General features: G+C 42.9%; 1 protein-coding gene across 14 annotated transcripts in view; it reads right to left on the reverse strand.

The window, feature by feature from the left end:
- The window catches only part of LOC124545007 (protein bric-a-brac 1-like), a 467,428-nt gene that overhangs the window by 65,492 nt on the left and 386,866 nt on the right, over positions 1-15,070 (reverse strand). Inside the window, exon 1 of one of the 14 annotated variants that reach the window (XM_047123777.1) lies at positions 2,161-2,440. The exons of the other annotated variants lie outside the window; for them this stretch is intronic. Within the exon in view, the coding sequence (XP_046979733.1) occupies positions 2,161-2,407 (247 nt within the window). The 5' untranslated portion in view covers positions 2,408-2,440. Of the gene's footprint in view, positions 1-2,160; positions 2,441-15,070 lie in introns of those variants that run through there. 14 annotated transcript variants of the gene reach the window in all.

Genomic DNA, 15,070 nt, shown 5'->3' on the forward strand with positions numbered 1-15,070 from the left:
GTATTACATGCTTACTGTTGAAGAAATGCTCTCAGAGAATTATATGCTCGACTGAGAAATAGTGCAGCCGAGGAACGTGAAGGCCGAATAAAGGTTATGCTAATAGACAGACCTTTCGCGGAGACTGGAATTTCCGTGACTTATTTTAAACACACCGATCATCATAAAAGGTAAACCTGCATGGTAATTTCAAAAACAGATAAGGCTCCGATGGGTATTTTTATGCGTATTACATACATATATCGTACTGTACTACTAAAAATGCAATGTGGTATCTACTATGTATCTTTTACCCAATGTTTAACAACTGTGTTCACAGGACGGACATTTTTTCGTACAGTACAATACGCAGTTACACTTTTGTCTATATTTTCAAGTACTGCATTAGTAAAATTCCCAATGTCAACTTGTAACTGTAAGCCCAGTGCTTTCCACCGTTTTCGCTTCTACACCACGAACCTTAAAACACGCAATCTTCCAACGTAACCTAGACCTTGGGCTACGCTACAGGTCAGGGTCATCACAACCAACAACTGAGAGAGGGGTGGACGGATCAGCAAACTCTAGCAAGTCTATCACTAAAAACACGGCAAAAATTTTTGGTTATGGGATGAAAGATCAGAACGAAATGTTCATAATTCACTCACAATGTGGTTCAGGTTAATTTATCATCCCCTTCAAATCATGTAATGACTTCAATGACACACTGTACCAATACTCATTTTGCACACTTATGATATCAATAATGGCTCTTTTACACATCGAGTTTTTCAAGCGTCGTTTTGAATTTTCACGATTCTCTCTTCTAGATGTGGATGGGTACATAGAACAATAAGTAATCGAAATGGGAACTGCCTCTGGAGAGTCACGAGTATTCTTATACTTTTATGGTGCTTCTAATTATTAGCAACGTAATTAACATTATAAAACTGCTAACACTTCTGGTAATGAAAGCAAATGAGTGGGGGGAGGTTTCCCACTCTGCATACACGAACTGGGAAACTAAACTTACTTCTTGACGAAGACAGTGTAAAGACGCTGTGCCAACTTTTCCATTTCTGCTATCACTGATATTTTGAATTACTGCTGTATTGAGTGACTGACAATACGGTTCAGATACTTGCGAACGTAACGACGTGGTTAGAATCCGTATTCTAAACACGAATTCCTGTACTACTATGTGGTAGTTTGTGTTACGATTCAACATCACACTATCAATATTTTCTGACTTGTTCCATTAATATAAAACTGAAGCCAAAGGAAGAACATAAGTAAAATATACTCAATATTGACGGATTTGTTGAGATTAAATTTTGTCTGTGGGCCAGCGTATCTTTCGTGTATCACGTAAAAACTGAGGAAGTATTGTTGGAAATGTTAATAATACCATTTCAGGTACGTTTTTTTCAGTTGGGTTACTGAAACGTTACATTAGGCACTCACAAATAATCGCCTGTACAAGCGTTAACATATTTCTCGGTTGCATCGACACAGATCATTTCTTTCTTACGACTGATGACAGTGTAACATCTACGGTGATAAATTGCAGATATCGCGTGAAGCGCAGAAGCTACACAAATTGCGTTAGTCGCAAAAAAAATCAAGTAAATCACCGGAGTAGCAAAAATCGCAGAAATAGTGCAGGGACACAAGTTGTGAATTGATTAACTGCGATTCTTAAATGCGAAAAATAGCAGTTCAGAATCACAGTTACCGGAAAGTAGCATTCATAGAAATCACTGATAACGGAAAATCGCAGTTTAACCTATCCGTAACATAGCGCCATTAGACAACCGGGTCGCTGCTGCTTGCCCAGTAGATTGCGGCAGGGTCGGCAACAGCGCGTTCAGTCCTCTCTAAGTCTTAAGCGCAGTCCCAAGACCATCTTGCTTCAGCACATCGCCCTACCACCTGCATTTTATGGCCTCCTATCTCCAATACGGTACCTGCTGCCCGAGAAGCGTTGACGGTGACTTTCCGCTGCGTTGCGATCCATTACGCTGACGGCTAGCGTGAACGGCAACATCTGAAATCCACTGTGGGATGTTCTGATGCCCAGTGTGGATCGACCTTAACGCAAGCTCGAAAAACGAATGGTGAGGATTTGCGACGTCTCCCTCCCGGGCTGCCCCGTGTGGCAACGCCGCTGGCTCGGCTTACCCAGGCAGAGGCGCGCCTTGGACTCGGCGCCGTGCGTGTGCGTGCCGGAGGCCTTGACGACGGTGCCGAGCCCCGGGTCGGTGCGCACGGTGCAGTGGCAGGCCTTGTTGGTGCAGCGCCACACCATGTCCCCGCCGGGGGCGTCGCGCACGTGCCTGTACTTGTAGCCGCCCAGCACCAGGCACGGCAGGCCGCGCTTCGTCGCCGCCAGCTGCAGCCTCACGTCCGACCTCTCCGCCGTCTCCATGGCGACTGCCCTCACCCGGCAGCGCGCCCGGCTTTTGACTAATTGCGCAAGCGCGCACACTTGTCTGCACGTACCTTACGTCGCGCTACCCGGGTCGAGCTTTGTGCACGACGGCCGGTGCTGCCTGCGCAATTTCGAGACAGTTTTGCTAAGGACGGAAGCTGGGCGGCGCGCGCCTGCGAGGCAATCGATACGAGCCAGTATGGTGCACTGGGCGCCGTGTGGGCGTCCTGCTGACCTGTAGCGGCTGACCGTTACGCACCGCCCTGTATTTGGAGACGAGCGACACCGCGAGCATGTGCTACGCGATACCGCTCTTCCACCAAAACAATAACGTACCACAGAAACAGAGTAAATACGAATGTGTGCTTAAATTGAATCTGACTGGCTTTTGAGCACACCAACGAACATCGACAGAACTGGAACTTGAGTTATCCTCATTGCCGCCTGAGGGTAGCCGTGCCCATGTAACACCCTGCACGAGAACAACGCCACATGCGTTAGCAGAACAAGAGGGGTGTTTCCGGTTGAGCAGTAACCTTCCGACGGTCGCGGCGACTTGCCCAAATAATCGAATTTAACCCCAGCAATACCAAAGTATTTTCAATAACGTGTATTACCATGAGTGTTTGCTTTACGCTCATCATACTGAAAAAAAAACCTTCGTTAATTATGGTCGACTTATATTCACAAACTTTTTAAACTGGTACCGATGTGTATAGTCCTTAAGATATTGAATATGTCATTCACTGTGGACAGTCACAACTACAGCGGCGGAATTATTTATTGCTTCACCAATAATTACTTCTTTCGCGGGTGTTTCCTTCAGGTTATACCAATCCACTGTTGTTAAGCCGTCGATTACACATTATTGCATATATAGTTTCACTTCGTACCGTCTTTTCCACCAACATCCAACTGCTTGTTGCCAGTTATCTACAATGAGGCAGTGTCCACACAGTTATTAGAATTAACGCCAAAGAACAAGCAAGCCGCTATACCTGCTCATGCACCAGTTGGTCTGCGCGTGCGCAGAGAGAGACGTTTTAGTCACTCTACAATTTCGAGGTCACTGAAAATATTCAAAAATGCAGGGAGAAATGAGAAAAAAAGGCGTCTACCGTCAAACAAGATGGATATTGAAAGGACTTTCTCACATGGATCGTCCCCTGTCATCATAAAGCTGTTAGAAACAGACTGCTAGAATCTGCACCCGCTGCCCGTTGACCTAGAAAGAAGACTAATGACAAAAACAATGCTACAAAAGCTGCTAAAATGGGCAAAAGCACATGCGACGCTGGAGATGTGGAACTGAGTAATCTTTCCAGAGGGGTATAAATTTAATCTGCATGGTTCCAATGGCGAAGTGTTCGTGCATCGCAGAGTAAGTGATGAATTTTTGCCTTACTGTATAACACAGACAGACAAACATTAAGTACGGCAGACGGCTTGGGGATGTATTTCTACCCATGGAGTAGGTCGTCTGGTCTTCATCAATGGCACAGTAAAATGTATACATCAACATCCTTGAAAAGAAGCTTATGGCTACAATAAGAGACCAACTGGAAATGTTTCCCATTTTTCCAGTTAGGCTGCGACTTCCTGAACTTGCGCCATAGCGTTGAAAGCTGTAGGATCTCTCCAAATGCGTCAGATGTGCACCACACGTCAGGTAAGTGACTGTGTGTGTGTGTGTGTGTGTGTGTGTGTGTGTGTGTGTGTGCGTGTGCGTGTGTGTGTGTGTGTGTGGTGCACAGAGGGTTTTTAAGGTCGGGCGAAACTCCAACCCAGATAACGATAGCTGTAGGAATCCAGGAAGTATCAGTGTACGATCAAAAGAAATGCCGCACATAGATGAGAGCATTAAATAATGATCTTTTTTTTGTTTGTGGGGAGCTCGACAGCGTGGTTATCAGCACCCGTACAAATTCCTCATCTTTTCACTGTCTAGTCCCGCCTTTTCCTGAATGATGATGGAATAACGAGGACAGCACAAACACCCAATTACCGGGCTGAGAAAATCCCCGACCCGGCCGGAATCGAACTCAGGACCACGCAATCCAGAGGCAGCAACGTTACCCACTAGACGACAAGTTCCGGAGGAAAGTATTGAAAAGCTAATAGTCAACTGGCAAATCGTTGCAATAAAGTGCCAGAGGTCGAAGCGCTAAGTGCTCACGAAAAGAGGTGAAGCTCACATCAAAGCTGGTTGAAACCTGTAACTGATGTAAAGAGATTTTTGGGGAAATTTGACTATATATCCAAAGGATAGGTAAATGGGAAATATTTTTTAATGGAATCCAAAGTTAAGTAAGAATTCTGTCGACTGCGGGCATTAACGACAGAGAATCTGATGTCTGTCAACGTACAAGCAGAATTCTTTCAACTTCTCTGTCCTCACCGTGTATACTAAAAAATTATTTGATATTTTCACGATGATTATTTCAACCTCGACAGTTAAAAGACTCCAGCAGTGCTGGATACAGTATTATGGAGAATAAGGGCAGGGCATCGCGTTTCACATGTTTTCCTTGTTCTTTCATTTGGCGAAACATTCCGTTGATCGCGTCGATGAAGCCCTCCGAAGTTTCTATTGATACTGTCTATACAAAAAGCGATTAATTTATGTCATGGAATTTGCAGTTGCTGTGAAGTACCTAGACAAATCTTTGCAATTGTCTCCGATGTTTCGTTATTCAGCGAATCAAACTTCAACACCTGCTGCTGGATTCCGTCACTTTCAGTAAAGTACTGACAACTAAAGGAATCATCTTTTCTGCCTTATGGTCCGATGCGTGGGCGTTATGACGTAAAATGAAACTTCTTACAACGGTTTTATGCATTCGGATACGGAGTTCTTGGCTATAGGCTACTTTGTGGCGACTTGGCAGTCAGGATGCATTGCGGCATTCAGTTTTACAGTACAATTATCGAAGTACACGTCACTATACACTTCACACCGCATATATCCGCACTGAACACTTCGAACATTACCAACATTACGTTATGGAAGATTCGTTTTATCAGATCATTATTCAAATGGGAATTGTTCGACTCTTCCGCGTGGCGCTGTTTAAATACGAGTAATATACCCATACTACTGGAAAAGGTTGGTTGGTTGGTTTGTTTAAAGGCGGGAGAAGGGGTCAAACTGCGAGGTCATCGGTCCCTTGTTCCTAATAAAACAATGCCGCAAGTGTGAGAATAAAACGGACGAAACATATAACACAAAACGGAAAGAAAGGAAAAGCTACATGAACGAAGGGGGAGCAACGAACACACAAAGGAACGAAAGAGGACAACTAAACAACAGAGACGCTAGTAACAGAGGAGAGTAAAACACGTAAGATTACAGTGGCTGACCAACCACGAGAATGAAAGGGAAAGCCAGCCACTCTGCAACACATTAAAACCTTCACCCTAAAAGCTCTAGGGTTGAGGACACAGGGGGACAAAGGACATGCGCTAAAAGCTACAAAGAAGTATAAAACCCACTCTCACGGATAAAACGTAAAACTAAAGCTGCTGTGGAGGCATTGTTGCCCAACACCGAAGGCAGGGTGCTGGGAAAGTTAAAAGTCTACCGCAGAGCGGCTACAAGTGGGCAGTCCAACAGGAGGTGGACGACTGTCATTTGGGAACCACAGCAACACTGAGGTGGGTCCTTGCGATGGAGTAGGTGACCATGCGTTAGCCACGTACGGCCAATGCGGAGCCGGCAGAGGACAACTGATTCCCTGCGAGACGCCTGCATGGAAGACTTCCACACATTCATAATCTCCTTAATGACACGCAGTTTGTTGTGCGTGCTGTTATGCCATTCCGTCTCCCAAAGCCGGAAAACCCTGTGGTGTAAGAACGCAGGTCAGCTTCGGAGATGCTTATCTCCAGAAGCGATTTCCGCGTCGCCTGTTTGGCCAGCCTGTCGGTAAGTTCGTTGCCGCGGATTCCGACGTGTCCTGGGGTCCACACAAACACCACGGAACGGCGGGACTATTCCAGGGCATAGATGGACTCCTGAATAGACGCTACCACAGGGTGGCGAGGGTAGCTTGTAGGCTGTTCAATGAGTCAGTACACAGGAGAAATGACTCGTCAGGGCATGAGCGGATGTAATGAAGAGCACGAGATACAGCCGCCAGCTCTGCAGTGAAAACACTGCTGCCAACTGGCAAGGAGTGCTGCTCAATATGTCCTCCATGAACATATGCGAAGCCTACGTGACCATCAGCCATTGAGACGTCGGTGTAAACCGCTTCAGAGCCCCGGAACACGTCAAGAATCGAGAGGAAGTGACAGGGGAGAGCGGCGGGATTAACGGAGTCCTTAGGGCCATGCAAGAGATCCAGACGAAGCTGCGCCCGAGACGTACGCCATGGAGGCGTACGTGAACCGACCGCAAGTAGAGGTGATAAAGGAAAGGACTCCAGTTCGGAGAGAAGGGACCGAACGTGAACCGCAATCGTTAGCCCCGATCTGGGCTACCGATGCGGGAGATGGGCTCTAACTGGAAAAGCCTGGGGATTTTCCCATATGAAGGCGCTAGATCTAGAAAGTGCTTGCATTGTCCATACAAGATACACAACATGCAACGCCATCTGTGATACGACCTTGTCAACATGAACTTACTGACATAAAACTGAGGCCGCAGCATTTACATGTTGCTCTGACAGATGGAGTTACTTCCGTACTAGAGCCAAGAGCGTAACAGTATTTTGTGTAATGAGGCAAAATTGGGTCTTGGCGGGGCGTCGGGACAAGATGGTCCATAACGGTGGCAATTGCAGCAGGACTGAGCTTGGAGAGAGAGTTCGAAAATCTTCGGACTGAGACCTCTCCTCTTGAGTTATGGGTTAACCTTAAAACAACAGAAACGGAAACGAACAAACAAACAAACTTCACGACGTTTCGTATTCTCCAGGCCATATTCTTGAAAGACACGTGGAGTATGTGAACCTTTTCTTACACAATTGTATGCTAACCTATGTTCTAGCTTGTAGCGCGCGCTATCCTATGGCAGATAACGTCAGTCACCACCACCCATGAGGCACGACAGAGAAAGCTAGCTACTCCGCCCGTCGGCCTAATGTTCGTACAGTTCAGCAATGAAAGTGAAAGCGTTCGGGAAATTCGAGCTATTTTGTACAGAACTTGACAAGAAGTTGTGTCGTTAGATTTCGCATTTTGTCTGGATGTCGAATGAAATGTGCAGAGAAGCTAGACGAATTCCGACCACCTGAGAACTGTGAAGATGAAACAAAATTTAACCTCTTGTCTCACCTAGCCAGTATTCTTATCGCCCAATGTGTACAATAGGGCTGGGCTAACGATACTCGCGTTCTAAAAGGCTCGAGATTTCCCGATACACCGCAGCGTTCGAATACAGTATCCAGCCTTTTCGAATGATCACGTGACGTTTGACTCGCTCTGCAGAAGTTAAAGCGATATTAGAGACGGCCTACACTCTATCATAAGAATAAACAACATGTAAAGCATTGCACTATGTATTCTTCCACGTTTAGTGGAATCTCATTGGATTTTGCTTTACGTGGAGTGGAAGCCATGCTGTCTGGACTACAGTCAAGTACACGTTTTATGCTGTGCGTTACGCGTTCATCGACTCAGTGAGAATATGAACAGCAGCTTTACTGGGGCATTTAGGAGGCCCGGAAAGCCCTATCTTTCCAGTATTAAAATAATGCTTATAACGTACATGTTTCGGTGTGAAGTATTTGATCTAGGAAGTTGAAATTCTTACAGGTTAATTATTGGAGTACTGGCTACAAATTACCACAGTGATTTTTAAAAATGTGAATTCAGTTTTTAGATTAATATTGTCTTTTGTTAATAAATTCAACAATAGACAGGTTTTTTTTGGAAAGGCTGTGGTAAGTTACGAAGAAGGGGCTGTGTAACATTTCCTAAAAATTTGAAACAAATTAGTTTGATAGATACTGAGAAAACATGTAATTTGTAGGAAAAAATAAGACTTTTGAGAATCGGACGACAAGGTTAGATTACCTTTTTAGTGGATTCCAGGTCCATATGACGGATTGTCTTCATCTTCCGCAACTACTACTACTATAGTTTCCTCTTTGCCCTCCTGTTTACTTAGGCTTGTATTTGAAGGCTATTTACAGACCTGTCAGCGGCTCAAAGACGTTCCTTTTCGAAAGCAAGCATAGTTCATACCATGCCGAAACCTACCTTCATTCCAACATTCCGAAATACTTTGCACCTTACAACGTTGCCATCATTGAAAGTAACAATAGCATCATACGCACCCAAATGAAGTGTTGCTATTACACCAATTCTTGACCGTATAACACTATTTACACTTTCATTTGAGCTTTTAATTTTTCTATGAACGCACTTTTTCAACAGTTCAGATGCTGCTAAGTCTCTGAAAATAGGTTTCAATTACCGCAAAAGGCAGACTGTTAATGAGTGCACTTCTTCAGCTAGCAATCCCTTATCGTTTCTCATCTGCGACACAAGTAATGATGGGGGACTTTCATCGGTAGAGAGAGAGAGAGAGAGAGAGAGAGAGAGAGAAAGCGCGCGCGCGCGTGCGTGTGTGTGTGGTTCCAATCCAACCTTTTACAATCATTGAGTCCTTGTTTTTTGTACGAAGCTTTCGATCGTCAAGTCTTGATCCCATTCGTTTCTGTTCGTGCCCAACATACATTTCTGCACTGCATCACCACCATAGGGCTTCAGTTCTTGAATATGTTTGAAACTTTTAGAATAATCATCACCATCACCAGGTAATTCACGTATCGCACTTTGCCAAACGCAACAGAACGTTGAAACATACTAGCCACTTCCATTCCTCCACTACTGCCACTATCGTTACCTGTGCAATTATTTTTTAGTACATTTTCGTGGACACCTACCACATTTTTATATTACTGCTACATCAAACTTTCTCTGCATACATACTGCTGGCAGATACACCACGAAAAGGTGTCCCCCCGTTGATGCCAGGTACCATCTCTTGCTGCAGTAAAGTCTCTATTACCACTGGTTTTTAATACTGCCTCTTCCACAGCATTCTTCATAGATTCTATACAGACAACTATTTTAGCCCTATAAATCGACTGTATAAGTGGCGCCCAAAAAGAAACGGCGGCATAATTACAGAAACCAGTACCTGTAGGTTAGAAGTTATTGACCCTGGCTGTTGAGACACTTGTCTCACTGTGACAAGGCGGTGAATGGCTCTATCATAAAATTCCCGGGGCTGCGATGTTAACCAATTCCGCACGTACAGCTGGACGTCGGCGTCCCAGGTGAATCAGTTGCCCCTCAGAGCCTTTTCAAGGGAACCAAAAATGGCTTAATCACAGGGACAACAGTAAATGCCCACCGTTACAGGCAAACTTTGACCAACTTTCGCCAAGCGATCAAATCAAAACGACCAGGCAATCTCACCCGTGGGGTCATTCCGCTCCACGACAATGCAAAGTCTCATACGACCAGCACAGTCGCGACACTCCTGTAGAAATTGGAATGGGAGGTTTTCGGCCACCCTCCGTACAGCCCGGACCTCTCTCCCTGTGAGGGGTAAACGATTAACCTCGGACGACGACGACGACGACGGCGGCGAAGTACGTGCGCAACTGGTTAACATCGCAGACCCGGAAATTGTATGGGAGATTCATTCACTGCCTTGTGTCACAGTGGGACAAGTGTCTCAACAGCCAGGCTCAATACTTCTAACATACAGGTACTGGTTTCTGTAATTATGCCTCCGTTTCTTTTTGAGTGCCCCTTATTGTTCGTAAACTTGGTGGTGGGATTTGGAAGATTCATCATGCCACAAAATCTGCACCTGCAGTAGCACCCTCACCAATTTTATGCAAGGTATAAACAAATCTTATGTTGTGTTCATGGATTTTGCTGCCATTTTCTTCATTTGGAGTTACTGCAACAATATTCCAAAAGGTGTTCATGTATGAAAACTTACCACATTTCAGCTCTATTTCCCTGACAAGTCCTAACTGATTTTTTATAGAGCTTCCAGACAGACTTCACTACACTGAAAATCTTTCACAGTTTGCAAAAATTCCAATTACAACTGTCATAACAAATTCATTCACACGCGATTCGCACATAAAACATTCATACTTTTTCACTAACTGAACAAAATTTCCTCCGCGAAGTATTTTCTTTCTCACTTTCACTGTAATGCGCTGTTGTACCACCATGGTTAGGTTCATACACTGTTATCGTCTTCATTGTTTACGGAAATAACGCCTAGCTTTGTCTTTCCAACATTTGTCCTCTTCAATGACTTCAGAGAATTTCTAGTCACTTTGCGTTTACCAAAGATTATCCTTCAATAAAAGAGACTTCGATGAACAGAAGTCACTACGAATATTTTCGGGATAACGAAAGAGTAAATTATCATGAAACACGCGACAGTCGAGCAAGCGATATATATCAAACTATAAGGTTAGCCACAACACAACACTTACTTTGTCTCCCCGGCCACCAATGCCATACGCTCATCATCATCGTACATGATGAGCATGTAGATTCATGAGTACAACATTTGACAGCAGTTTAACAACGCCACAGTGGGTCATGCCCATGCAGAACATATTTAAAAAATATTTTAAAAATAGTTTTCTTCTGAACTGAATAAATTACATGTCAATTGAAAGGGGGAAACACTGTACATTTTTAAAATGCAAAGAAGTAAAAATTGACCATTTCATGATTTTGAAGCTTTCCAGAGCCTCGTAACTTGGACAGCACTGCCCTGCCACCCGGTCCAACTAACCTGCAGTGGTGTGAACAGTCGTAGTAAGGATGTAAAAAAGGGACAAGCAGGGAACAATATAGCCTTGAATGTCATTTAATTTTTGAACAGAAAAAAATAAAGGTAAAACTCAAGTGATACGCTTCTTAGGTGATCTGATGGAAAATGTAACAAGCTCCATCTTTGCTAACATTCTCCTGTAATTGAAAACAACAATGATGAAAATTCCTGACTAACAAGGACTTCTCTGAGCTATGAGAGGCGTACAAAGCGCACTGCTGGAATTTCACCCTGCAGTTAAATATTGAAGCCACTTAAAGGTCTCGTAATCTCTGTAGTTCTTCCATACAGGACTCCGAGGAATACGGTACATTTCAGTATTGTTACGTTCATAACGAGGTGATCAGCAACAGTCCCAAGCCACCAGAAAGTGCACATATCCTCTTCCTTTGTGACATGCAGTTCCGCATTTCGCCATCGTTCGACAGTGATTTGTCACAAAGCTTCTCCCATTAGTTCCAGTACGTTTGGCAGCTGAAGTGTGTTATTTCTCGCGACATCTCTTAACTTGGCTCCAGAGATTGCAGTATTAAGGTGACAACTGTGAAAATGCATCATGTACAGTGTTCTCGACACCGCGAAAATTGTTTGCCATGTGTCTACTACGCTTATCACTCTGGCTCGTGAGAGACCTTCAAAACAAATGGGCATATTCCAAGGAGGACTATCTTATTTTCTCCAAAAAGAATTGAGTAATCTCAACTTCAAAATATTTAACAAGCTTTTAGAAAATATCGATAGTTAAGAATGTGTATTTGCAACGAAGACCAGAATTTTCCGTGTGATACGTAATTAGGAACTAGGAGAGTACATTTTTCTTGAAAAGATTATGCTTGAGTATGAGTTAATTAGCACATTTGATAAATTTCATATTTAAATGATTTAGGTACGGTATTCAAACATAACAAAAAATTGTAAATCTCAACTAGATTGGAACCGCCGCCCACTGTCCAACAATATCAACAACCTACCGATTACACCACACATTGTACTTGTAAACCCTTCTTTAAATTATTACCTACTGCTGCTCGAAAAACATCAAAGCTGATTCTTCTCTGCAATCTTGTGAAAAACAAACAACACGCTTCTAGACACTAACGGTGTTCCGCGCGCTTCTTTAACTATGAAGCAGAAAGCAGTGTTATACAGGTACATAAGGACAGCGAGACACTCAGAGCTCAAGTAGCGCTTACAGAGATAGTGACTGTACACGATAATTCAAATAAAAACCACGTACCTAAAGCATGCTTAAGAAAAACGTTGAAGGCTGTTAATACAGCCGAATGTCTTTAAGTTTCATTTACAGCGACATAGCAACAAGATATCTAATACATAAGTTGGACCTACTTCCACGAGCGGAACAAAACCGGTGTACGAGAGCCACGGCTGCTGACAAATCATCGCGTTTGTGTCAGTTTACATCAGGTTTATTCTATGATGAACGGCATACAGCCGCAACAACCTAAGGCTCTGCTTAAAATTCAACGATGTCGTGAAACTCTGTAGAAAATAATTGTAAATTTTACTACTGCACAAACTACTGTTGTATTTGAACAAATCTGCAGTAGTAGTACTCGGATAATACTAGACTGAATGCATATAGGAACATGTATGTTGCCTTAAGGAAAGGTAACAAAGGCGAAAAATGTATTTCCGTAATAACAACATGACTGAACCTAGTAAAATATTTAATTTGTTTAAGAGAGGCTAATGATCCACAAAGTACGTTGCAAAATAGAATTTCATTCATAAATACCTTTATAAAAGCACAGAAAACGTCACAAATCAGTTCGAAAACATGGTGGCAATATTCAGCTGAAACAAGGAGTTCCCGGCGGGTCAGGGATTTTCTCTGCCTCGTGATGGCTGGGTGTTGTGTGATGTCTTTAGGTTAGTTAGGTTTAAGTAGTTCTAAGTTCTAGGGGATTGATGACCATCGATGTTAAGTCCCATAGTGCTCAGAGCCATTTGAACCATTTTTGAAACAAGGAGGAAAATTAATAAAGAATTAAACGCCTAACAAACAATCTATCGGTAAACTGCATGTAATTGCTATCGCAAGAACAAATTATATGAAGACCGGTTTGAGATGGTACAGTCAGACGTCACCAGATCTCGAGACGAGCAAAAGCTTCAGAATTGGACACAATCATGATTTCTATCTCCTATTTGTTGTCGCTGTTACAAGTGATCTACATCCCAGAAGCTATCTTAGTTTGTATTCCGCAGTTTTTACCATAAAAACCAATAGGACCCCGAGATTTCTCGAACTGTGACAAATCGTTCAACAGCTCCAGTCGTGTTAAAGACAAAGTCCTAACAGTATAGTTACTGACTTAGAATGTAAGGAAGTTGAAGTGTCTGAGATTTATTTTTTATTATTGTTGTTTGTACGAAAGTGTTTGGGATGGCTGCAATACGACCGCAGACACAATAAGCCGACCAGTACCAGAGTCACAACTATGAAGGTAAGTGAAAGACTTCGCTGTACGTTGTTTTGCAGCCACAGAGTACGCGAGGCCTGCCGCCATTTTAAGAGGCCCAAAACAGTAGACTGCTGTTTACTATTTCTTGTTGCTCGTTATTTGTCGTATGCATGTGACAACTGTTTTAATTACTAAGAACGACAGTGCTTGCATTTGTAAGTGCTAGGGAGGCAATTTGAATGATTTTCCGTTCTTGAAATCTTATTTCCTCTAGTAATGACAGGTTTAGTCTCGTAAATGTAATTTGTTTTTACAGATGCATTTCGAACAACAACGAAAGGAACGCCGTGACGTGAGAAGGATGCTTTCGTAATTTTATTCCACTTTTACTATATTTGTATTGGTGGCAAATGAAGCAGCAACTCCTAAACTAATGCTTGTTTGCTTACTGGTACTGCTTCTTGTTAGTCACATTTCCAGTTTTCAACTCCGTATACACATCATTTTTATTGTTCACATTTGTAATAAAACTTACGTGTTCTTTGCTAGCCAATAAACGTGTGAAATGTGAGAAGAAGCAAGGCATGATGTCGTATATTGTGCAAGTCAACGAACATTAAAACGTTAAAAGAATTGCGTAGATATCTATTTCCACGTAGAACTGAGTTCTTGTTTTATTAAATTGTCAGTGTATCAGTTTCACTGTAGTTTACATATCTTCTCACCTTGAAATTTTACCTATGATGCATCATTCACAGTGTAGCCAGTAATAGCAATTTACAGGGCAAAAAAAGTAACTTTTTAAATATCTTCCAGCATTGTGGAATGCTATAAATGTGATTAATGGAAAGATCCTACAAAATGGATATTTTGCTAACATGTATGTAAGTAATTTTTTTTAGTAATGTGGAAGATCTAGACCTACCTTTCCAACAGTAGCCTATTTCCTTCTTTTTCAGGAATATTTCTCGCCAGTAGCTGTCTGTTTTTCAAGAATAACCAAAAATAGCACAATTGGAATGGACGTGTACTTTGATGAATTTCATTCTGAAGTTTTCAAAATATATAAGCCTATATCATGCTTTGTGATATACCAATAATTATTTTACACACACACACACACACACACACACACACACACACACAGGCCACTGTCTCTAGCTGTTCTAGCCAGAATCTTGTTTAAAGGTGGGCAGGAAATGTGAACAACGAATAATTAATTGTTGGTGGGGGGGAATTTGGGGCATCAGATGCTGCCCCAACAATCTGCGCGATTACGTAGCCGTGTGTTGTGTAGGGATGAGACCGCTGACAGTGTGGCACGGATATCTGAGCGTTTGCTATTTAGAAGGCAATGAAAACACACAAGATAAAAGAGAACGGATATTGCGTAAAGTAAGGCAAATCTTA

This window comes from Schistocerca americana, chromosome 8, assembly GCF_021461395.2.
Source record: "Schistocerca americana isolate TAMUIC-IGC-003095 chromosome 8, iqSchAmer2.1, whole genome shotgun sequence".
NCBI classification, from domain to species: Eukaryota; Metazoa; Arthropoda; class Insecta; order Orthoptera; family Acrididae; genus Schistocerca; species Schistocerca americana.